General features: G+C 34.6%; 1 protein-coding gene across 4 annotated transcripts; it reads right to left on the reverse strand.

Annotated features, from left to right (window-relative positions):
- Positions 1 to 4,845: 4,845 nt before the first annotated feature.
- TIC (time for coffee) lies at positions 4,846 to 11,780 on the reverse strand. 4 transcript variants are annotated; one of them, XM_022282726.2, is made up of 12 exons: positions 11,339 to 11,780; positions 10,845 to 11,255; positions 10,577 to 10,740; positions 10,155 to 10,449; positions 9,650 to 10,058; positions 9,488 to 9,548; positions 9,281 to 9,373; positions 8,947 to 9,196; positions 8,781 to 8,847; positions 8,621 to 8,687; positions 8,146 to 8,517; positions 4,846 to 8,031 (listed from the first exon to the last, which is right to left on the reverse strand). In XM_022282726.2, exons 1-12 carry the CDS (start codon positions 11,436 to 11,438, stop codon positions 5,608 to 5,610), a joined length of 4,713 nt encoding a protein of 1,570 aa, XP_022138418.1. In that variant the 5' UTR covers positions 11,439 to 11,780; the 3' UTR covers positions 4,846 to 5,607. The 4 variants fall into 4 exon arrangements, with proteins under 4 accessions (XP_022138418.1, XP_022138417.1, XP_022138416.1 ...); XM_022282725.2 differs by having other exon boundaries at positions 10,155 to 10,452; XM_022282724.2 differs by having other exon boundaries at positions 10,562 to 10,740.
- Between the last annotated feature and the right edge of the window lie 14,599 nt (positions 11,781 to 26,379).

Raw genomic sequence — 26,379 nt, forward strand, 5'->3', positions numbered from 1 at the left:
TATTTAGTTTTGTTCTATCTTTTTATTACAACAATATAATATATGAGAGTACAAATTCGAATTTATAATTTTTTAGTCGGATATATACATCTCTTTTTGAATAAAAGAAACGCTAAGTTATCTCATATTGAAACTAGACTTAGTTATGATATAGCTTAATTAAACAAGACAGTATTCTCAAAAAGATTATTTTAAGGATAGTCAATGATATTTTCGTTAGGTCCAGTTTAAAAGATGTCACCAAGAATTTTACATGATTTACTGAGAAAATAGTGTGCTTCGAATAAAAGAAATTGACTCAAATAAATACAAACTCTTGATGTGGTGAAGAATTTGAAAGAATGAACAACTGTCGAAGGAATAAGTTTAAATGAATTTTTTAACAAGGAAAATGATCATTGTCAAATATATGATACAGTCGTTCTAATATTGGTTAGACAGAGAAATTATGAGTATATAAGCAATAACAACATCTCCATCAATATTAAGCCACGCACGACCGAATTCAAAAGGCATAACATCTTGTCAAATATCCCAACAATAATTAAGTTCTAATCAAATCAAGAATTTGGAATTTATCACTATCAAAGTTTTTTTTTTCCTTATACATATTTGATAAATAGTGATGTTATGAAGTATGGTGTCTTTTGGTTGTTTGGTGATGTGTTGACCAATTTATGATGATTGCCCCACTACACAAAATACCAATTCCCTCCAAAATGGGGACCTGCCCTAATATTTGAATTGTAAGGTTACACATTAATACTTGTCACAAAAAGTGTCGCATAACAACCAATAATGATTTTTGGGCTACCATTTGAAAATAATTATATGCAACAAATCTTTGATTTTCCACAAATATATGCTTTCATTATTGTCTAGTTTTGTATCTCAAAAGGCTTTTGCCTTTTGGGTTACTTTTGTTTTTCTAATTTTATAATATAGGTTTAGAGCGTAGGTGTGTCGTGGTTCTTGAGTTTTCGTACATATTTGAAAGGTGAAATGTGGTCGATTTTTTTTATCTAAACCAATCTTTTAAGTCAAGTTTGTTAAGTTTTTGTTTTAATGTAACTTTTTTAGATGATGATTTGAAGTCTATATCTTCAATGCCAATTATAATTATGAAGTCACAAGTCAATTCCACAGCCCATAAAGTTTACTGTCAAGAAAATTTTGGTGAATTGCAATAAAAATAAATTTAAGGTTACATTACTTTCCAAACAAATATTGCATTAAATAAAAATAAAATCACTAAGGGTTACATTAGAAGAGGGGTGACCACACATCACCATCACTATCCACCAAGGAAAACAATTGTTCAAAAGGATATAGAAACGCTAAGAAATGACACATTTGACCAATAAAACAGCTTGTCACTAGGAATATGGATAAATTTTAGTCCACTGAACACCTTTTCAAAAATCATCGGAGAAGAATCCGAGATATCTTGTCAATTATGGTACCTCTATTCACAAATGGAACAGAAATAATTGTCTTCAAAGTTGTCTTATTCTCCCCCACGATTGTTAAAACAAAATGATTGAGTGTTTAATGAACAAAATAAAATATAAAAATTTAAACTTGTGACTTTCATCATTTTTTTTTTGTACAACCTTTTTTTAACCTCTTTTTTGTTTTATTTTGTTTTTAATGTTTGTTTTAGAGTAAAGTTTCTTTAATTGACCTTTAGCAAGATTCTTATGTTGTTTTGGAGTGGAACTTTGTTATATATATATATATATATATATATATATATATATTTTAATAGAGACGAAATTTCAAATTTGTAGACGAAAACTTTGACTTAAAGCTGGGTGAAACCTTCCAACCTAATTCTTCAAAATTAGTCTACTATAATAAGTGGATGAAAATAGAAAACAAAAAGTGTCGCAGGTCAAAGAAAACAAAAAAGAGTCGACCTGCCTAAACAATATAATTCAAGTGATCGAACATTATCACTAATCTTTAAATATTGATGCGAATTGAAAGGTTGAGATCTCAATATAGAAATATCGATTGAAATATAGATGTTGATGGATATTTTTGGAATGATTATAAAAATAAAAATATATATATATATTTAAAAGAATGAAATTAACAAATAAGCACATTTCACAATTTCTAAATAATTTTAAAATGATTAATAATAATATAATGTTATATTTTGTAACTTTTTTTAATACTATGGATCCGTCAATTTATCCATCATGTTGATATTAAACCTATGGATAAATATTCATCACCTAATTCTCTTACAGTGAAAATAACTTTAGACTCTGGTATTACAATGACTTTAGATACTTTGGCATGTCCAAAACATCATCCATAAGAAGAAAAAAATAACTATTATCAATCTTCTAATAAATTGACATTTACACTTGAGTTTGTTAATTTACTATGGTGTGAAGATCATACATCAAACTCGCTGCTTGTTTGATGTAGAAATGAAGCTCCATTTTAGCGACTAGTATGTTGCAATAAATATTCTTTGTTTTTCAGAAATCCAGATGAAGAAAAATGAACTTGACATAGAAAATAGAGATCAGATAACACTCAAAATAAGAGAAAAGAAAAGAACAATGTTCGTCCTGATAGGACATGTACAAAAGGAAAAAGAATCGAGAATTGTGCTCCTTCCGTCTCCAAAATTGTAATTGATTTAATAGAATAGCTGGACCCATCCATGAATACAGAAATTACTTGCGTCAAGAATTATCTCCCAGACTCAATCGATGACGATATTTCTCAACATGGTATTAAATCTACAAAACCCCTCATGAGGATATTTGAACTAAAAGGTCACATTTCCATAACTCTCAGCCTATAATATCATGTCGATATCTCAACACAAAACTCCATGACAAATCTAAATCGAATCATTAATTTGTTCACAAATCTCATCCTAGCAAATTTCTCTTTACAAGTCTCGACTTGGACTTACACATATATCATGATATTAAAGAGAAAACACCATTAACTGAAAAACAAATCTACCTGTAGTTAAACATCAAATAACTCAAGTATTTGTATTAGAAACTTAACACAGTTACATATTCATGATGGTATTGTTTCACATGGTAAGAAGGATATTCAATCTTTGGATTGCAAAAACTTCAACATTCGACACGTAGAAATGTCAACATGTAGACGAATATTTAAAATCCTACTCCAAACCCTTTTTCATTTATAATATAATACTCCGAAAAAAAGAAAAAAAAAAGAAGGTAAAAGAGAAACAGTAAATGGACAAAACTCTCATGAATATTCTCTATCCCTAGTACCACCCATCCATGCTGTATGATTAATTGTTTGTCCGTACGGACTTTGGTGGATCCTACCCCAATATCAAATTTCATTTAAAAAAAGTAAAAAAACTTTGGTAATTTCAAATCCATTATAGATAGGTACGCATCAATATATTTGATCATCCAAATTGAAATAGATGCTATACCGTTCTTGTTACGAAAGAGGAACTCAAATTGAATTGATCTTAATCGACGAAGCTTAATTATCTTAACGATGTGAAATTAACATTGAAAAAGAAAACCATTGATACAAAGTTAGAGAAAATAATTGCTTTTCATTTTGAGACATATAATACATAAATGTCCCATCATTGATTGTTTTTGAATTATTTGACTAATTTATGACCATTGTCCCACCAAGCATGTAGCAAGTTCCCTTGTACGTGGGTTTCTCTTGATGTGCAATAGTTTATTCAATGCCCTTTCTTTAGGATACATTTATCATCCAAAAAAGAAAAGAAAGGGTTTTGCAACATTAAAAAAATTTAGGAAAATGCATGTTGGGAGTTGACCCTTTTGCCCCAAGTCAGCGTAAAAGAAAAAATAAAATTCTCACGTGAACATAATCCAATCAGTTAAACTTCAGTAACTTTTTCGAAAGATTTTAGAGGTTCAAATCCCCACCTCATTTTTAGTTAAATTCTTTTTAAAGAAATATACGAATTTATATCCTTAACTTCGTTAAACTTTCACTCATTCATCCACTAAACTCCCATGTTTGATCTAATTATTGGATGTCAAAAAAAGATTTATAAATTTCAGCAATAGTTTTGAGGACAAAATGGTCACATATATTTTGGGCATTGTGTGGATAGATTCTGTAGTGGAAATGGGTCCCTATACCAAGATGAAAACCAATGTGTCTTCCTTTTGCCTTTCAAGATCTTCAAATTTCTCTCTCTTTTTTTTTGTTTTTTGTTCTGTTTTTTTTTTCTTCTATATCATAGTATATGATTGTTCTACCTTATTATCGTATGGACGAATTACAAAAATAACCTCTTCACCATTGATTTGTTATATACATATCTCATAGGTTCACCTACGGCACTTTTTAGCAATGGTAAGAATGTTCCCAGAAAAAGATAGATAAACAAGAAACAAATTTAGTTGTAAAATGCTTAGAATTCGTAGATTTCTTAAGAAAATTATATACAAGAAACAGAAACGTTGGGTGATTTTACCATCTATGTGCGAACATGAAATTAAGATATATATATATATATATATAAAATAAAAATGGGGAGACACGTGCAAGAGTATCTTATATATTAGGTTATAATAAGGGGGAACATGTCAGAAATGTGCAGTCCCCACTCCCCAGCAGCAGCAGCCTCAGCCTGATTGCTGTGGAAAGGCCCCACTTCTTCAACAGATCCAGACTTCCCCTAATCGCCAAATTTGGCCATAAAATATTTTATAAACAATGTTCTCAAAATCAAGCATTTAATTTCTTTCCCTCACACAAACAAACATATATTGCAATAACTGCTGCATCTCTAGCAGAAGCCACAGTGAGATTTTTACACCAAAAACAGGGCTCTTCTTTCAACTGTTTTCCACTTGAATATAAAAACAGAAATGGCCTCGACAATGGAGTTTGCAGAAAAGAAAATTGATTGAGTTGTCTTTTCTTTTCTTTCCTTTTCTTAAATCAAAAAAATTTTGAGGGCTATCCCATTATACGTGCCAAACATGTACATACAACTACACCCTCTCTTCACTGCACTGCACTGCACATATATATGTTGAGAAACTGATGTTTCTAAGGCTCTTAAGAGACAAATAAAACCTCAAAAAGGTCATCAAATCAAATATTTAGGAAGAAGAAAAGAGAAACCTCCATTACAACCCACCCCCCCAAAGGAAACGAAATCTTGCTTTTTTTCCTCTCCTTTCATTCCATTCATTTCTCGTTGGTTTTTGCCACTGCAAAGTGCTGTTTTTTGCCCCTTGTATCTCAAAAGATTCTTCTTTGTGTTTGTTTATTTGCCTTTCCGCTCCCCCATCCAGACCTGACCCCCCAGACAGACAAACTGAACAACCCACATCTGAAGCCATCTCAAATGGAGGACAATTTTCCCACTTCCTCTCTCTCAGCTTCCCAAAATTGTGGGTTCTAGTCCGACCAGCATTCAGACTGTGCCGCTGCTTTCGCTTTTTTTTTAACTTCCATTTCTTCTCAGGCTGCCATAAGATATGATGCCCATTGTTGGCTTCTGGGCAAGAAATTCCGTTTGTAAATCTACAGTCCCAATTCGAAATAAGAGCTGGATGGGTTCCGCTAAGGACAAGGGCCATAATCCTACCCACCTGCGGGTTGTTTTTGCTCCGTCGGTTTCACTTGCACTGCAGCAGTATGCACGTAAGGGAAGCCTGCAGGTACAAGTTGATGAGGGTTGCCAGAGGACTGTGCAGCAGCAAACTGAGCAGGATGGAGAATCGCCTGTGTCGGTAAGCCACCGCCTTTCATGTTGTTAGCTGCAGCAGCAGCAGCAGCAACCGCCTTGGCAGGATCAGTAGTGCTGCTACCTCCAAGCGTAACAGGGTGGCAAAGGGACAACATTCCATTGGAGGACGTTCCTCCCGAGCCCTGCGATTGGGATTGCTGCTCGGGACGACGCCTCTGAAGATAATACCCACTTGCAGGTGAAGCAGTTGCACTGCTGCTTGAATGGGGAACTTGGGCCTGCATATAAGAAGGGAACAGCATCTGGGCTTGCTGCAATGTTTGCTTCGGCAAATGTTGCTGCTGCTGCTGTGGCTGTTGGGACAATTTAGCTCCAGAACTCGAAGTGCTCATTTGATTATTGCCAAGGATTGAAGTAACATTCCTCCCTCCAACGGGAGATGACTTCTGGCTTGGCATAGATGAAGGATTCTTCGCTTGCTGTGATGATAAAGAAGATGATTGACCAACCTTATGACCCATGGAACTGGAAGTAGCGGTCCGAGGGCTCCCACCCGCACCCTTTGAGATTGAAGAATGTGTTGGTGAACCAATCATTCCATGAGATGGAGACTGATTACTGCTTGCAGGCTGCTGCCCTTGTGATTGAGTTGTGGATTTTGAGTTAGCTGCAAAAGAGATCTGAGAGTGGTTCTGCTGTGGGCGACCCTGCTGTTGGGGAAGATTTTTTATGGATGATGTGTTTGATGAAGACAGAGAGGGGGTTGGAACCTGAGAAGATGTGGTTCTCACAGAATTTTTCCACTGAGGAGATTGAGCAGGACTGTTGCTATTACTTTGGACAAGATTTTGAGAAAAAGATGACAAGGCATTGGGAAACTTTGCTGCCATTGAAGACGCAGGAGAATGCTCGGCATAAACATTGCCATTACTTGTTGCTGATGATTTGGTTCTTGCCGCTGCTGCTGCTGCTGCATATTGCTGCTGTTTCTGCAGCTGAATTATCTGTTGCTGTTGCTGCTGATTTCGCTGCAGTTGATGCTGAGAACCACACATATTCACAGCGGTCATAGCGGAGGGCATAACAGAACCCGAAGCTCTAGCAGTAGAACCAAGGTTAAGAGTTCGTGCAGAGCTATCAACAACAGCAGCCCCAGCTGGTATGGTGGAGAGTGATGTCTCAGCTAAATCGTTTCTAGAGAAGGCAATGGACTGTCCAACAGTTGAAGTCTTTACCGACATGTTTTTTCTCTCGTCATCCACAATAGAAGAATGTGCAGTTTTTCCTTCTTCAGCCACACGGTAATTCTTCTTCTGCTGAGCAACCTGAGCAGCAGCAGCAGCAGCCATGATCTGATGGTACCCTTGCCTGGTGATCTCAGGAAGGCTTTGGAAAATAGGATGGTTCGGAGATATGGATGCAAGGTCAAGCCCAGGAGCAGAAGGCGCCCCATTGGGAGCAGCAAACGACACAGCAATAGTTTGAGATGGTTCCAGACCTTTCGAGCCTGACGGCTGTGGTTGTGGCTGCTGTTTCTTGTCATTAGGCCCCCCACCTGCAGCCGCCATTGTGGCAGGAGTCATCAAAGCAAAGTTTGGAGTATGCATCGGCATTGGAAAATTTGGACCATAGACACTCAGGTTAGAAAGAGATACTCGACTATCAGCAGTGGACGGGCTATCTTCACCACCAATCTCAGACTCAAGCTGCCTTGTTTGGTGAGAGGCATGGTTCTGCTGCTGCTGTGGCTGCTGTGATTGAGATGGCTGATTTCTGGAGGAAGGAGGAAAGCCTTGAAAGTTTCCACTGACACTGCTACCATGTGGTGGCCTCTGCTGCTGATTAGATAGATTCTTTTGAGAAGATGAGGAACCATTGGCAGTATTATTAGCATTTTGAAGTCCCTGATGATTAGGATGAGACTGATGTGGTGGCTGCTGCTGCTGAAGCTGTGAAGGATGAAGCATTTGTGAAGAATAAAACGACCCATTGAAAAACGGCATTGAATGAGTGTGGGTTCCTCTATAAGCTGGTGGCGCCCCAACGTGGGCCGGGATTGGATATGTATATCCATTGTTCTGCAAAATGGCCAAATACTGCGGTTCGTTGCCAGGCATATTCGAATAGTTGAAACTCATTGCTGGTGCAGCAATTGCTGCAGCTGCTGAGGTACTAACAGAGGCAGGATTTGGGGCATTTGAAGCAGCATTGCTATTAGCATTCCCACTAGGAGGAGACTTCACAGAAACAGGTCGAGCAGAAGTCGCTACGGCTGCCTGTTGCTGGCTCAAAGGCAGAATGAAAGCAGCAGGCCCATGCTGAAATTCACCAGGAACACAAAATCGTATTCAGCATAGAGCAGAAGAGGGAGGGAAATAAAACTCAGACCATAAAACAAAAAAGTATTTGGAGGGAAAGTTAATAAGTTATACCAAGATATTACTAGGTGCTCCTGGTGGTAGAGCTTGCTGAAGCAAAATTTGCTTTCTCTGAGCAGCATCCACAACGTTAACAGCTTGAGAACCCCTATTATCCTTCCCGGCATGACCCGGAAACATTCCAATACTCTGGCCCTTATCCTGCATTGCATTTGCAGCACTTTTCGGAACATTTCCTTGCAAATCTGCAGAGGGCACAATGCTGAGGCTACCATGCTTGGGTCCAAACAAAGAAGCAGAACCTGCTGCAGCCGGCCAGAATGGATTCATCCTCGCAATTTGCTGATGATACAGTATATTCCGAGCAATGTAGAAATGTGTCGCACACCTCTTCGGCCGAGGTTGAGGGAAAAGCAAATTCGGCGGCTGACAAACCCAAACAAGGAAAGTCTTAAGAATTGTATAGCAAGGGAAAACGGACAGTAGACAAAAGTAAAAAAGAAGTCCCAAGAAACACAGAAATGCCTACCTGCATAGCTGCAGTAGACAAGGTGCTTCCATCAACCGATACAACTCCCGGCAGAGGCGCCACATATCTGTTAAAGACGACATCGTTAATCCCATGAATAGAATAAAAAAGTGACAGACAGCATTATATCGATCCATATAACAGATTGAGCTGACCGTACCCCATAGGAGGCAGTCCGCTCGGCCAGCCAGGTAGAGAAATAGGCAAAGGAAGAGAGCTCGCTTGTGCTGAAGAACAAGATAGTTAAAAAGAACAGCATTCAGTCAGCAGCAACCCCTTTTGAACCAAAACCAGAGAGGGGGACGAGATTTGAAATGGGAACCTACCAGATCCAGCCTTTTCGCAGCCAGGTTGCGGTGGCTGTTTCGGAACATGCTGGTGGAGCTTGTTGGCGCCATCTCTGTCGGTGGTCTTCTCTAAATCAAGCTGAAGATCAATATTCCTATCTTTGCCAACAATGGGTTTCTTTGAATCATTTTCCTCAGGAATTGCTTTGGACTCCACGTTCACCACCTCTTTGTTCCCCCCAAGTCTTGTTGCTCCTTTATCTTCTTCCTTTATCAAAGGCTTCATTTCCTACATTGTCATATACAGTTAAGTCCTCAGTGGGCCATAGCTTTTAAGCAAGTGGAGAGGAGAAGGTAGGGGTGGCCCACTTACCGTGTCCGCATCTATGACCATAGGTTTAGCGTCTACGGCCACAAAATCAATCTCACCATCCCTTTCTGGAGAAGCACGTAATGGGGGAGGAGCCTGTACAGCAGCAACAGAGGAAAAAAAAGTCTTATTTTCATATTAAATTATTAGCAAAAATTGACTGAACGAGTAAAAAATGAAGAACAAGAAGAAGAAGAAGATTATGTTCACCATCAGATCTATCTTGTACTTTTCATCCCGCTGGTTCTCAACATCAAAGCTGGATGAATTTCTGTGGGTATCCCAAAAAAGGAAAAATTTATTAATTTGGGCAACTTTGAAAGAAAATAGGTGAAGTTTTTTTTTTCTTTTTTTTTTTCCTGATGTGCTTACGATTTGGTAGCTGTCATATCCTCTCGCTTATCTTCCAATCTAGAGCCATTTGATTCCTTATGGGGCGGAGATTGAGCTTCTTCCTTACTTGTACCCAAATCTTTGCAGTCCGATTCTTCAGTCAATGGCTTTGAATTGGACACAGCAGTCGTTGTTTCTACCTTCATGGGTTCTGGATGGGACTCCGATGGTGCGGGTACGGCCTGAAAATTACCAGACTCGTTCGAAACTCCTCCATTTTCAGCTGCAGATCCTGGTACTTTTTCTACACTTGGTGAAGGGATCTCGGCGTTGGCAGGCTGATCCGTCTCCGCTTTTGCCGTGGACGAAATGGGGCTATTCCGGAGGCTGAAAGTCGCCGTGTTCTCGTCGTCGTACTTTATATGACGCGGTCTTTTCCTTTTGGGTGCTGCAATTTCACATCGGAAACATAAAATTCGCGTCAGTTTCAAGAACTCGAAAACTAAACAAGAAAAACATTAAAAAAATTAATAATAATACTCACCGGTGGCAGAGATCGGAGCGATAGAAGAGCCAGAATTGTGAGGCAAAATGGAAGGGGCAGGTAAAGCAGAGGAAGAGTTTGAAATCGGCGACGAAACTCTGGATTTCCCATCAGTTGTGGATTTAGGATCGAACTTCATGGAATCAGTGGTGGAAGTTTCTTGTTTCGGAGGACCCTGAGGCTGTCTCATCATTCCGTACAAGACTTCGGCAATCTCGATCTCGATCTCATCCTGCGCCGTGGAAGATGGTTTTGACGACGAGGATTTGGGCGGCCGGAGTTTGGGTCCGGTTTGCTTCTAAAACAACAGACGGGTCTCGTCAGATACCAACTCCCCCAAAAACAGAATCAGAAAAGATATAAACGGAGTAGTAGTAGTAGTAGTAGAAGTAAGACCAAAGACCGACCAGCTTCTTCCTCACCGGAGCATTGGAAGAAGACGGCGAGGCTGGAGGCTGAAGCGTCGCCATTGCCGTAAGATTAGGCCGCACTGGAGATGTCGAAGCCTGCCGGTGAATGGCCGGCTCCGTCACCATTCCGCCGCCCGCTGCTGCCGGCCAGCATTCGTGAGACCTCTTCGTAGAGGCTGAAAGAAACACAAAGGAAACACAAAAAAAGGAGAAGAAATTAAGAAAATCATCAGAATCCCCGTTTTCGACCTAGGGCAGGCAAAAGAGGGGAAATCCCTACCTGACCGGGCTTTTCTCGGCACCGACACTCCAATCATTTCATCGGCGGCCTTCCACGACGGAGCTGGTCTAAAACTCTTGGCCGGCGGAAAACTCTTCCGATGGTTCAAAATCGAGGCCGGATTCGGAGGAAGCATTCTGACGGAGGCTCCACCACCGCCATCGTCGTCTTCGTCGTCATCCTCGTCATTTACACTCTCCTCGGAACTATCTTCTCCTCCATCTTCTCTATTGCTACCACCACCATGAATCAATCTATCAGCTCTCCTCCTCTTGCTCCTGCTCAGCCGATCTCTATCTCTATCGCGGTCCCGATCTCTGTCTCTGTCCCTATCTCGATCTCGATCTTTCTTCCCGCTACCTCGATCTCTCAACCTCACCGTATCCTGTAACTCCAGCGGCCCGTCATCCTCTGCAGAACAAAAAAAAAACCCCAATCAAAATCAAAGACAAAAAAAAGGGGAAGAAAAAAGTTAGATCTGAGAAAATTGAGACCTGGAGAGTCACGAAGACTGCTAGTCCTGTATCTACGTCTAGAGAGGCCGTTGGAAGCGGCCATGGTGGTGGTCCTTCTGGCTTCTCTGTTTCTATCCATATCCGATACGATCCTGAATCAGCTATACCCGAAGACTAATCTCATCTCTTTGTAAAAGAAAAACCTAACTAAAATCGCCGGAAAAAAGGAGAAATCGCCCTCTCCGGCTGGAAACCGGTAGAGAAATGAAAGAAAGGGGAGAAGAAGAAAAAAGATTCCTCCACTATGAACTCTATCTGCAGAAGAAGAAGAAGAAGAAAAAATGGTAGCTTTTCGCTTATCTAAATCTTTGCTTCAATCTCTTTATCTGGAGCTTGTTAGTCCTCCCTCTCTCTCTCTCTCCTCTTTTTCTCTCTCTCTCTCTCTCTCTCTCTCTCCCTCCCTCACCCCTTTAACTCTGTCCTCTTTCTCGCTCTCCTCCTTTGCTCTATTTCACTAAAGCGAAACCCACACCAGAGCCTCCTGGACGGCCACGATTCACCCTCCCCAAACGCCACTCCATCCCCACCGTCCCTTCCCGACAGATCCACCGGTCACCATTTCACGCCATGCCAACATGGCCAAATCCTAGACGTTGCCTGCGGTGGGACCCCTTTTTTGTCACTAGACAGCCACGTGTCACAGTCTTTTCTTCCCTTCCAAGCTTTCGTATTTACTCGCTACCGCTTTTCTATTTTATTCATTTTTTTCAGTATCCAATAAATTATTAATATTACGAAACCCCCAAACCAAAAAAAAGGAAAAAATTAGAACTCAGATATAGTGATGAGAGAGAGAGAGATGTAGGGCACGATCGTAGTTCAAGGGGTGCTTGAATTTTTCCAAAAGATGTGATGACTGGCTATAGCCGGTAGCGAAGACGTCGGTAAAAGCAACACGACGATCGCAAGGAATCTAGGTGGCCTCAGAAAATATCGTTCCAACCGGTCAAGTTCATTATTCGGTTCCACGTTTTCATTTTTATTTTTATTTTTATTTTGCCTTTAAATTGTCGATATTTCGAGAATTGATTAGTGGGGGCCACGTGAAAAGCACTCCCTGTTGGTGAAAATTAACCGTCCCGATCTCTTTTATCTCCCTAATCACCCACTGTTTCCACCGTTGGATCATTGTCTGACGTAGCCACCTTGTCCCTATAAACAAATAATAAATAAATAAATAACCACTGATTCCACAGTTCAATCGACGCCGAGCTGGCACCGAACCAAACAGGCCCCTCCGTGTCGATCAGCGCGCCGTTTCTCGACCGTCCGATCCCTTCCATCGCACGGCCCTCCTGTGAGTAGAGACGGGGAGGAAACTCAGAGTCACGGTCGCGGAATTTCCGAGAACCGTGGGTCCCACTTGTGCGCTGCCTATTATATTAATAATTTCCTTCCCTCCCTTGGCCTATTGTCACGTTCGCGTTATGTGGCAGCATAAGCTGACGTGGCCCTCGGTCCCACTTTTTTTATTTTATATTTTTCTTCTTCTCTCTGTATATCTCTCTCTCTCTCCTGCCGCGGTCAAATTTCGGTGTTCACTATTCACTCCCACAGTAATTAATAAATTATTAAACCCTAAAAAAAAAGGAAAAACACCAACCAACCAAGCCCATAAGCGGGAGTCTGAGCAATTACTCCTGCTACGTGTCAGCGCGTGATTGGTTACATCCTATCCGCTTACTGCATAAGCACCCACCTCGGATCTTCATCCATTTCCCGTGCTCACATGCGGGTAAATAACTAAATATCTAATACAATATCGCAGCACCGATAACCCCACCCGTCTGTCACGCAAGCCACTCCCACAGCCCGGTACGCTCCCACCACGTGGACAGATGCTCAAGATTTTGGAGGTGAAATTATCATGGCTGAATAAAAAAACAATATTTGGTGTAAGCCGAGAGCTGCCACGTAGGAAAGAGTAGACCCCACCAGAGAAGGGTAATCTGGGCCCACCATTATCTTTCCCCCATCGCCGATTTGTCGGTTAGCAAAAGAGGAAAGGGAGGAGTTTTCCTTTTTATTTATTTATTTATTATTATCATCTTATTTTATTGATTTGGGGGAAAAAGAAATGCCACGTGTAAATAGCATGTGAGAAATGATAGCACCTCCGTGGCAATCTTTATAACCGTATGCGTAACCCTAGCCGTCACCACCAAGCTCCTCCCCTCCAGTAATTGGCATCCATGTTTTTGCCTTTCTGCAAACCCCAAAAAAAACAAAATTTTTACACATTCTGACAATTCTTATTATTTTATTTATTTATGTTCCCTTTTCTTTTTCTTTTTTTAAATAGTATTCGCCATCGCATTATTATAATCAAATCACACGCTCCATTCAACTTTTTTAAATAAATATCCCTCCTAATACAAATTTAACGAATATGCTTCTTTTTATTTTTTCCACCTAATACAAGACAAGATTTTAACTTAAAGATTGTATTTTATAATAAAATAATATTAATATACTTTCAATGAGGAGATATGTGTGTATTTAAAATCTAGGTTGGATTTTTAAAACATTTAAAGAATGCAGAATGAACCGAATATGTTTTATTTTTCTTTATATGGTAAATATATCTGGATGATAAATTTCTAGAACCAAATTCCAGAATAGCTATTAACTTCGTTTTGAGTATTTTAAATGATTGAGTATTTTAAATGATATGTACATGTACAAATTACCGGGCGTGAAGAATACGAATAATTCTTTAATGATCTATAACGACACATGAAGTTATTTTTTAACTATATAACAAACAAGACCTTTAATTTTAAAAATTAGAATTTTAAAATATTTTGAATGATTAAATATAATAAGATGTTTGGATCAATATTTTAATAAGTAGATATAAACAACTATATCATTTAATATAGTAAATATAAACAACTATATCATTTAATATGAGTCTTATACACATGACGCGTTGACATTTTCATCGACATGTCCATGTTTTCATAGGTTCGACATCGACATTTCCATCATAGTATAAAAAATATCAACAAAATGTCACTAATATATACATTATATTAATATTGATTATTTTTTAACTTGTTTAGAAATATGAAGATGTTTATTTGTTAATTTAAATATTTTTTTACAATTTTTTAATTTCTATAACTTTTACATAAATATTCATCAACATCGACATTTTATTGATATTTCCATCAATATTTCCATAAAATTGACATTGACAGTTAAAACCTTGCTTATACGTCAATCATGTCACATCATGAGATAAAGAAAATGAAAGCAAAATAGCAACCACTAAAACTATTATTGATATTAACCAAATAAGAATGAAGAATATACCCTTTAAATAAAACAACTTAGTGAAATTTTTAAAATAGGAAAATAAGTGTCAGTTAAAATTTGTTTGACATTTTGCAAGTTGCTAAAATGAATATTTTGTCTTTATTTTTCCATTTATGATAAGATGACTTGTATTTGAAATCACCATTCACACAATCCCATAATTTTATTCGAAATGATCACTTCCATATTTTTTTTTTAAAATTTTAATTCGATAATATAATATAAGGCAAATAAATTTTTAAAATTAAAAAAAATGGATATTTAAAAAGTTGCCAATTAAATATCACCTTAGTCAATAACATAGCGAAAGAAAAGGAGGGAAGAGGCGATTCTCTCCGCTTTATCTTAAAGTAAAACATTTAAGAAAAGACAAATGAATTAAGATTTAAAAGTCACTCATTTGTGCCTCAAAAAAAAAAAAAACCCTTATTTGCCCCTCTTTTTTTCAAATATTATTTTCATCTCTAATTTGAATTTTGATTTAGTTTTATTCTTATACTTTCAAAGTATTTTTAAATTTTATTCATTTTAATCTTTATATTTTCAAAACGTTTATTTTCGTTCATGTACTTTTAAAAGTGTTCAGTTTGGTTCGTATTTATAATATTTTAATATAAATTTCATACACAACAAAAATATTTTAATACAAATTTATGTCTACGTCTCAAGAATTTTACGAGTGAAGCATTATGGTATAATTGTGATTGAAAGAAATGAGATAAAAATAAAATTGAATGGACCAAAATTGTAACTTTTTTTTTAAGTATAGGAATCAAAACGGACGTTTCAAAAATACACGAATTAAAATGAACAAAAGTTGAGAATAGAGGAATCAAAATAAACATTTTGAAAGTATAAAAATCAAAATGAACTAAAATTAAAAGTAAAAAATTAGAATAGTATGTAAACTTAGATATTATATATGTTTATATAATGTAGTTTTCCTCTTTCGCTATAAAAAGAAAAATTGTAATTCTATATTTGACTTATGCTAATATTGTGATAGTGCTAAATGTTAAGGATCCCACATTGATAAAATAAGGGACCTTACATACGTTTATAATAGACATGTGCTACTCCTTTCATTGTCAATTTGTTTTGAGATGGAACCCATGAATATTAATATGGTATCATAATTCAGAAAAAGCTCAAACGAACATCCAATCCGAAAAATGGGTTTATATAGACTACAAATATAATATAATTTTTAAATATATTTTTGTGTTTAAAAAATATGAAATTATTTTTTGGAAAATAAGTAACTCGAAATACTCCCCAAACGTTTTCAACAAGATCAATGTTAGACTGAAACTTTTGTTAATAACCCAGCATTTTTCATTTTTTGTTATGAAAAAAAAAAAAAAGAAAACTCGACAATAGATTGGAAACAGCTGAGAATCAATATTACAATAATAATACAATTGTTGTTACATGATATGATACTCCACATAATTTTGAGCTACCATAAAGAAGCAAAATTAATTATAATAAAAAGAACTATTTCATAAATGTTGAATAAAAAAATAGAATAAATTAATAAATTAAGTTTATTTATACACAAATATATATGTGTGAGGAGTAGAGGAGTAATGGTGGGGTGGCAAGCAGGGGATCGTGTGGACATAGATTTGCAACGTGCTCAAAAGGGTCCACCGGATCAAAATTTTGGTTGGCATTTTTGACCGTCCAAATTTGTGGGGGCTCAATTTATATTGTATTGTAAAATTTATAAAATTTAAATTTAAATTTAAAAAAGCCTACGGATTTCATATTACCTTTTCATCTTAAATCTATTTTTCTTTGTTTTTGTTGGTAAGAGCATAACTTAGCAGTAAAATCATGTAATTCGGAGCAGAAAACTATAAATAGAGAGTCTCACATCCGCATAATCTTCATATTTAGGTCGTCAAATTTAAACTGACTCAAGCGTTGGAGTGTTTGTCTCTCCTATGCAAGTCTTTCCTTGCCAATGACATTCGAGCTCTCCCAGTTGGCATATATTGACCAAGTCTGGCTTTGACCGACTTTGTTGCACAAACAAATTCTAGGTCACCTAGTCGAAAATTACTCCAAGTCAATCACGCTTAACTTTATAGTTTTTACGATTGAGGTACCGAAAAGGAAAGTACATCTTGTTAGTATAGGTAGTGACTTATCAATTCTTTTAAGTTTTTCTTGACCATTTTTCTATGATCTCAGTATCCTTCTCATTCGGACGTGGTATCGATTCATTCATGTACCCCTCATCTCTACTCGGGTGTCACATGCCCACCAGCTTCCGCCTTGGTTTGTCCCCGAATTACATCATACTAGGAGAGGTTCAACTCTTATACCATTCTTAACGCCCCAGGTCCAGGATTTGGAATTCGGATTCGACACCTCTTTGCCCCGACATTCCCCTGCATCCCCTGCGACGATCGCGCCACCGTCTAATTCTGAGTTACTTACAAGATCGTAGATTATCCCTACAGACCAACACGAGTCCTTCCTCCATGATTTTGATTTTTGTATTTTAAAAAAATAAAGAGAAAAGTTGGAAAAGTGAACAATGTTTGTAGGTGTTTTGGGGCGGGTCATGTCAAATTATTACTTCATATAAAGTAGATCAATTACTACTTCATATTATATATATCACCAATGTGCACAATAAATCAATAATAAATTTACAAGGTTACTTAAACCAAAATCTTCCATTCGAAAAGGATTTATCAATGATACATCTAATATGAAGTATAATATTCATATATTTAGTATGGTTGATATACTTGATATTAGATATATTAGTTATATCATTGATATACTCTATATTCAGTATATAAGTTATATAATTGATATACCTGATATTAAGTATATCAACCAAAGCAAAATTGAAAAAAAAAAAACAAAAAAGTTTGATTTTAAAAATTTTGTCATATTTACAAAACTAAAAATTCGTTATATTTGTTTGAAGCGTTTACTTTAGTTATTTTCGTTGTTGAGTGATATTTAATGGGGAAAATGTAAGTTAGATGCTTGGTTAGAGCGTTTTAAAAATATAAACATATTTAATTATCTATTAAAAAAAATAAACATCTTTAATTATATATTTCGGGTTTTTACTTATAGGTTATGGAGTTTTTTTTTTTTTTTTTTTTTTTTACTTTCTTTCTTTTTTGTGCATATTTTAGCTCCTTTGTGAAGTTTCCCTTTAATGACTTAGAGTTCATAAATGAGTGTAAAGTATGAAAAAAAATGTTTGACTTAAAAAATATAATTATTATAGTTGAAATATAAGTTTTTAATATGGGAGAATTTCAAGTGGAGATTTCTCTTCATATAGAGTAGAATTGAACCACTTGCATTTAAATTTAATTCATCGGATTCATTTGGCTGTAATAGTCGATTCGCTTAAGAAAAGTGATGTATCAAATTAAATTGAATTAATTATTATTAAAAAAAATGTTACTATACTATGCACAAAAAAAATATCTATATATATATATGGGATTGAAATATCAATTTTTACATGGTAATATGTGTCTTAATCATTTAGCTATACTCTAATTGGCATATCCCAAATTATCTTTTTGTTTAAGACAACGAATGTAGGAGGTAAGGATTTGAACCTCAAACGTTAAGTAAACGAGAGATGCATTAATCATTTAGCTATGATCTCTATTTAATTACTTAACAAAAGCAAGAATGAAGATTAACCGACCTGAAAAGTTGTAGAATCATAATAAAATTTGTAATAATCCTCATGTACTTATGTGACACTCGACGAGAGAAAATGGGTACATGAATGAACCGATACCACATCCGAATGAGAGAGTTCCTAAGACCATGTAAGCATGGTTATAAAAAGACTTAAAAAATTGATAGTTACTACCTATACCAATAAGGTGCACCTTCGTTTTTGGTGGTTCAATCATAAGAACTCCTGAGGACAAAGCATGTCGCAGGGGATGCTGGGGCAAAGAAGAAGTGTCGAAACCAGATTCCGAATCCCGAGCCTGAGGTCTTACCAAGGTTTTAAATGTCGATATTGATGAAAATGTCGAGGTCTCAATTGCATAGAAATATCGATAAAATGTCGATGTCGATGGATATTTATGTAAAAGTTAAAAAAATTAAAAAATTGTAAAAAATATTTAAATTAACCAATAAACATTTTCCTATTTTTAAATTATATATATATATAATTTTTCATATTTTGTCTATACTATGATGGAAATATCGATGTCGATGTCGAATCCATAGAAACATGGATATGTTGATGGAAATATTGACATGTGGACGGACCTTACAACTCAAAACTATTATGGAATCAAAATTAAAAAAGTATATATATATATATATATATATATATATAGAAAATTGACAACATTTCTGAGAAAGAATCAAAATGTTCACAGAATCAAAGATTAAATTATTTTTCATCTTGTGTGGGCTACAAGTAAGGGATTTCATGGTAAATACAAACAATAAAAATGATGGAGAATAATTCCCCTTTTTTTCCCACTTACAATCTTCATGAGTAAATGCAACCTAAAGGATATAACTCATTCATATGATATTCAAATTTGGTAATTAAATCAACTTGTAATTTTTAAATTAAGAATATAATAGTTCATTCCACTTGAATATTTGATATGCCACGTAAAAGATGAAATAAAAAGATTTATCCAATCACTAGCTAACAAATTTGGATGAATAATTTAGGAATTATAATAATATTGGAATATTTGGAAGATGGATATTTTTTTAAACCTAACTTTGCCATGATTAGTAATTCTTTTATAAATATAAAATATTCAGTTTAAAATGGGTGGTGGCGTGGCACGCGACAAAGACAAGCCCCATTCACGATCTCCATCAACCAAATAAAAATAGAAAATTCAAAAAACGGATTTTCTTTTTTCTTTTGTTATTATTGTTTTTTTAATCTTTATGATAAATTTTCGCGCGTGTGATGTGCCACGTGGGTATGACCCACGTGCGACTGGAGGAGGGAAAGCGTAGGGTAGTTGGGTGTTATCTACCGAAGACTTTTTAATAAAGGACCTCTGCTACTTATTGTGACACGTGGCGATCAGTGAGTGGATGTTCTTTTCATTCCATCACTCCCCTGGTGATGTGTTGTGTTCACACTTTTTAACTTTGGAATGTGCCATTTTACTTTTCAATCCTCACTTTTTTATTGATTCTAATTCTAATCAAATTTTATATTGTTTATATATATATATATATATATATATATATATTTTTTTTTTTTTTTAAGAAATGACTTTGAAAATAAATTATCAGTTAGGGGAGGAAAATGTGAATGTTTTCTTGGAAAGAAAACATTGAATTTAATGTTTTTGGTCTTTACTAACGTAAGCAAGTTGTATACTTTAATTGTAAATAAGTAAAAGATAAAAGGTACATTTTAATTGACTTCGAAACTTTAATTAGTTTATAGGTTATAAATTAAAGAAATTAATAATTAAAACATGCTTAAAGTGTTGTCGTTAAAAAAAGAATTATGCTTAAAAATACTAAACCATCATTTTTATCCACATATCACTCTCTTTATTTTTCCAGAAATACTTAAAATCCTACCTGATACAAAAAAATAAAAAATAAAAAAAAAATAATTAAGACATAATTTTAAGGTTGAGTTTTTCTGTTTTGTTTTTTTTTTTTTTTTGACAATATAATAGGTTCGAACTCATAATATTTTGATCATATGCGTGATTTCCCCAACTAATGCTTAAAATAGGTATATTACTTATCAATACCAAATAGGAAAAATGATATTTAGATTCTTATAAGCCATAATTGGCAATATTATCTTCTCGAGAAAGGTGGATTGTGAATTTTATCAATTGAATGCCAACTTACTAAATTTGAAGTTACAAATCCTCGCCTCATCATATGTATAATTGGCCCATTTTTAGCTTTTAGGTTTAACTTTCATTTGTTCCTTTAGTTTTAAATGCAGCCTTTATTTTGCTTTTTATACTTTCAAATATTTTGTATCTCAATTTTTCATAAATACCTAATATAAATTATTGACATTAAGTTCTTACAAAATATTTAATAGAATTTCTTTCACTTAGTCGGATATAAGTGCTTTAACTCATTGAACTATGCTCAAATCTGATACCAAACTCCATACAAGTCTATGTCAGTCTATATAAAATTTTAGTTGAACCCAATATTGACAATTTAACGGTAAGGACTAATTAAATAAAACATATATATATATATATATAGGATTCGAACCTATGACCTATCGGCCAGAAATAGGTAACAATTATCATTAAGCTAAATTCATATTACCAATTATCATATATATATATAAACTAAAATAAAATAAGTACAAAATTAAAAAATCGGAGGCATGATTTAAACTTAACCTTTTAAATTTCTCCCTAACCCTTTTTGTGCAAATATCTCATCATGTTAAATATGTTGGAAACCAATAAAGAAACTTCAACCATTTTTGGGTGCTGAAAAGGGTATTAGTCCTTTGAATTAAAGGGAAACACATGAATAAAAACAAACTGTGGGGATATATATATAATTATACATCAAAGATGACAGTCATAGAGATAATTGAATGTTAGGTTTGCAATAAATTATTAAATTTTAAGATGAGTAATCTAAAATAAAAAGGACAAAACTTTAGGCCGTACCATAAAGATTATAACCTATGCCCTAATATATATTAAAAAAAAAAGTAAATTTCTCTGTCGACCATATGTAAGTAAATTTTCTTTTTGTCATGAAAATTATCAAACATGGTTTTACAAATATATTCTTATAAACCACCACATATTGATATAATAGTTAGGAAATTTAGAATTTTAAATTATTAAAATCTTATTAAAGATAGCATAGGTGATTTTTTTTAGTGAAATTAAAAGCAAATATATATGGTTTTAGGTATATGTCAATTACCATTAAACTAGGATCGTTTTGACTAAAAGCAAATATATATGGTTTTATGAAAATACGAGGGTCTCGTTATCGTGGACGTGTAAAAAGTCAAAAGTCAATGGAAGTGTGGGGAAGGGGTAAGATGGGAATTTCTCATCAATGCAACTTTCTCCATTGAAGTTGGGCTTAGGGCAAGATTTGTCAGAGGCAAAAATGGGCCACAAGCCAGTTTCAAGCCTCTCCCTGGCCCTCCACTGTTTATAACTGAGCCGACATGTCGATTGGACATTTAATAACTTTTTGATTTTTTTTTATTTTCCTTAATATTGGCTTGGCCGAAAGTGAAGGCAGTACCGACACCTAAAAGAAACAATCACTTTAATTAATTAAGGTTACTGTTCTTTTTACTCAATTATGAAAAACTAAACATTAAAAACGAGTGCTAATAAAGGAATCAATCCTTTTTCTTTAACCCCAATTGGCCGACATCAAAATTTCTATCACTTTTTTTTACATTCACTTAGTGAATCTAACCCAAATTTTAAAGGTGGTTATTGCCTAACATGACCGTAAGTGACTCATTATTGAGATGGTATGATTCTTATAATCAAGTTTTGTCTTTTTCGTACGATTTATGAATGGTTCAGCATGATCGTTGATGTTACTGTGATGGCTTGTCGAAGTCATAGGGATATATACAAATTAAGTGACACGATAGATATCGAAAAATTTGGAGGGGAGAAGTTAGGAAAAGATAACCTAGGATTTTGGAGTCATGTAGATGCATGTGTGTGTATAAAGATGGATGATGTTTGCATTTATAAGGAAAGTGTGTTGGATTGAACAAGCTAGACACTTGTTGGGTATGTGTAAAATATTGTATTATTCATTGATTCTGTTGGGAATTCTTATCCTCCCAAGTACCAAACAATTTGGTGGTGGGTCAGCTCAATAGCCAAACTTTAGGGCTTTTGACTGAAATAGAGACATAAGATTTTCTTCATTTTATATATTGAGGTGAGACGATGTTTCCATTTGTAATATCAATCCAATCCACTTCATATTTAGCAGAATTCATGTGTGATGCTCGAGTAGAAAGGAGGAGTACATGAATGAACCAATACCACATCTGAATGAGAATGATCTGAGACCATAGAAGCATAGTTAAGAAAAGAGAATTGATAGTTACTACCTATACTAACAAGGTGCATTTTCCTTTTCGATGGCTCAATCATAAGAACTCCAAAGTTAAGCGTGCGTGACTTGTAAGTAGACGGTGGCGCAGTTAGGTCACAGGAGATTCAAGGAATGCCGGGACAAAAATCACGAATCGGCATGAAAAAATCTCCTCGATGCTACACACTTTATTTAGATTATTGAGACTCACTATTATGTTCAACACATCCAAGAATTTCATTCACACCACTGAATTTTTTAGACTTGCGATGATTTATGCGGCTTTCAGGGATTTCATATCCATGTTACTATGTCGAAAGCATGACCCTGCTATCATTTGTTAACACAACATGCTTATTTATAGTCAATCTCATACAAATATAGGTAGTGTTCGTGTTGGGAGTGAAAAATAGCCTACATTAACTAGATAAGAGAAAAATCATGAGGATATATACAAGCAAGAACAACAATATCTCTATTGATACAAGCCTTTTGAGTGAAACCAAGAGTAAAATCATAAAGATTATAATTATTAGATAATATCATACCATTATATAAATTATACAGACGTTGATTATCCTTTAACAATTTACTTAAGACTCAGGCAGGAGCAAATGTGGGTTGGGCCTGAGTCTCCCTTAAACATTTTAAAATACAGGATTAGTATCTAAAAGTCTGACATTAATTATCAAATTTACCTTCAGCTTAGTCACAATTGCATGCACTAGCCTCGACCCGAGCTTGCACTTATATATATTTTTAAAATATAATTCGTATTTTTCCATGATTCGTTATTTTTCCTAATTTTTTCCATTTAATGTTTCCATGAGTTTTATAAAAATACAAAATTTCGTCATTTTTTATTTTTAGAGGAAAAAAAATTATAAAGTAGGTCAATTTTTAATTTTAAAAAATAGAAATTGTAGATTTCCTATACAAATAAGTTAAAGGGTTTTTTTTTTCACAAAGTTTGGAGAGAATATTTAAAATATGATCTTGCTAGCCTCAAAATTACTTTTTGAATTCTTGAACTACTTTCTTAGCTTGTAAATTAGTATGAAATCCCCTCAACAAAATCTCTGAATCCGTCATTGAATCCAAGATCTTTACTTCTAATTCATGTCTCTAATACTCAAAATGAGCACAATTGACGTATTAAATGAGAAAGAGTAGCACAATTGATATCGTAAGGGTAGAAGAAGTTGAACACAAAAACACAAACAACCAATAAATATATATATATATATATATATATATATATATAAAAGACAACACAATTTGTCAAAAAAAAAATTACAATTGGGTCTCCATAAGAAATTAACCATTGAAAAACAAAAGCCTTTTTGGCTTTTACCATGAAAGCAAATGTTTTTGGAATTGGATGCATATAAAGAAGAAAGTTTTGGTGTGGATTCTTCATTTTCAAGTTTCAAACCCAATGAATTAAAGCAACACAAGTAAAAGTGCTTTGGGATGTGCTGCCTTTGCCTTTTTGGATTCTCTCTTGTGATTACCAACCAATCTTTATCCCCCTTCCATATCCAAATCTTATCCATTCAAATTCCTTTTCCCCACATCTCCCCATTTCTTTTAACACCTTTCTTAGTCAATTTTGATGTCTCTACGAGTCAACCATTCAAAGCCACGTGACGTATTCGAGTCAGTTAACATATGTTTGATAAAATCATCTAATCCTACGACGGTTGATTGTTAAGAAATTTTTATACCATTTTCAATATTATAAGTATGCTGCCATCGTACAATTTAAGTCCATTGTTATTTTTTTTCACCTGCTTTCATGTCATCAGATCAATCTATAATAGTTATGTAAGGGATAGTTTTAGTGAGATTTGACATCTTAAACTTTAAAATATTAAGTCAAAGTTATTAAGTAGAAGGTTTACGAAACTTGGGTTTGAGAAATTTGTGTTTGAAGTACATATGTCTAAAAGAGTAAATTTATGGTACTATTGGAATTCAGTAGTTTATTCAATGTCATCGGCCAAAACTATTGAATTTCAAATTGTCACCTCAAATACATAGTCAGTGTCGCTTCAAATACTTGAGTATAAAACGAAAAGTTGTCATATTCTTCTCGTACAATAAATGTTTAAAAGACGATTTTTTCTTTACAAGGAGCAAGAATATGCACGTGCATCAGGTGCTTGATATCACAGGTGGGGAAATAAGCCGATTTTATTTTTATAAACAATAATTTGATTATTTATTTATTTATTATTTTTTCATCGCAAAATAAAAGGAGAATATTAGGCAACATCCTTTTCTTTATGCTTTACATGGAAGCTTCTTATTTAGCAAATTTTTATATTTTATTTTGAAAACAGCATGCGGAGGACTTTCGCCTATTTAAATATTTATGGGTTTAATCAGGAAATTAAAATCAGACGGCTGCGGCTAATTGGATAAGAGTGAACGTGAATTTTGAAAGCCAACATTTTATTTTCTCCTTTTGGATATTAATTGCTAATTAATAGCCTATGATATCCAATTAGCGATAGAGAGCCTGCCGCCTTCAAGACTGACGAGTTCTTCAACTAATAACATTGTCGTTAAGTATCTCATCGAAAATATAACTAAGTTGGCGTGATATATCCGAATTTAAATATATCAATTGTTACGTGAATTTTTATCCTGTATTATATCCATCATGTAGCACAATCTAATAAATGGAGAATGTTGGTCATAAACTATAACGCATTCACATGAATTGTAACATCGTGCTACTAATCTATACGTAATTTTTGAATATTATTGTTCATTGCATGTAGTAGGATTGAATAAATTCATAACGGAAATTTAAATACCCTAATGCATTCACTTAAAGTTCAATAAATATGCAAGAATTCAAGGAACAACAGCCTACAAAATAAGAAAACTTATTAAAGAATTCAATTAATATGATTCATATGATCAAATAAATAAAATAATAGGACCGTTTATGGGTCCAATTTAAAAAAACATAAATTGGATTCAAATTACATTACAAAAAAAAATAAAGGGACACATTTATTTTATTTCTGTTTACATCAAAAGTCAGAAAATTTTCAGCAGTCTGATGTCACTTTCGTAAAATAAATTGAAATTTTGGAGAATTTTTTTTATAAAATGTATTAAATAATAAGAGTCCTACGTATTTTTGGTTTCCAATTTGACCAAATTAATCAAAAAGTCCGATTAAAGATGAAAATTTGGCTTCTTCCTCCGACGTGTCGTTTCCTTTGAACCCGATGACCTTTTATCGAATAAAACGACCTACAATTCCTATTTCCCTTTCACATTATATATATATATATATATATCCTGAAATTTATAAAACCTCAATTTTAATAATCGTAATAATTATTAATTAACTGAAAAAAAAATGAGGTGGATTTCTTGAAAATGACCTCTGTGGTTTCAAGTGAGCTACGTGGACTCACCCCATTGGAAAACAACAACGTTTTATTAAGACTATTACGTCATACCCTATAAGAATAAAAGATTTAAATTTATAATGTTTAAGGAGAGATGCGATAAATATGAGTTTATAATATGATATTTTTTATTGGTTTATTTGTATTTAAATTAGGACTAAATATATATGTTTTAATACCTAA

Source organism: Momordica charantia (genome assembly GCF_013281855.1).
Source record: "Momordica charantia cultivar OHB3-1 chromosome 7 unlocalized genomic scaffold, Mcharantia_2.0 BLBB01000007.1, whole genome shotgun sequence".
Classification (NCBI taxonomy): Eukaryota; Viridiplantae; Streptophyta; class Magnoliopsida; order Cucurbitales; family Cucurbitaceae; genus Momordica; species Momordica charantia.

Excerpts from the sequence above, each read along its gene's own strand:
- TIC (XM_022282723.2), bottom strand. The coding sequence starts at position 11,438 with ATGGATAGAAACAGAGAAGCCAGAAGGACCACCACCATGGCCGCTTCC. Across the intron at positions 11,256-11,338 it reads CAGTCTTCGTGACTCTCCAG|AGGATGACGGGCCGCTGGAG; the intron begins GTCTCAATTTTC and ends TTTGTTCTGCAG. Across the intron at positions 9,549-9,649 it reads GATATGACAGCTACCAAATC|AAATTCATCCAGCTTTGATG; the intron begins GTAAGCACATCA and ends GGATACCCACAG.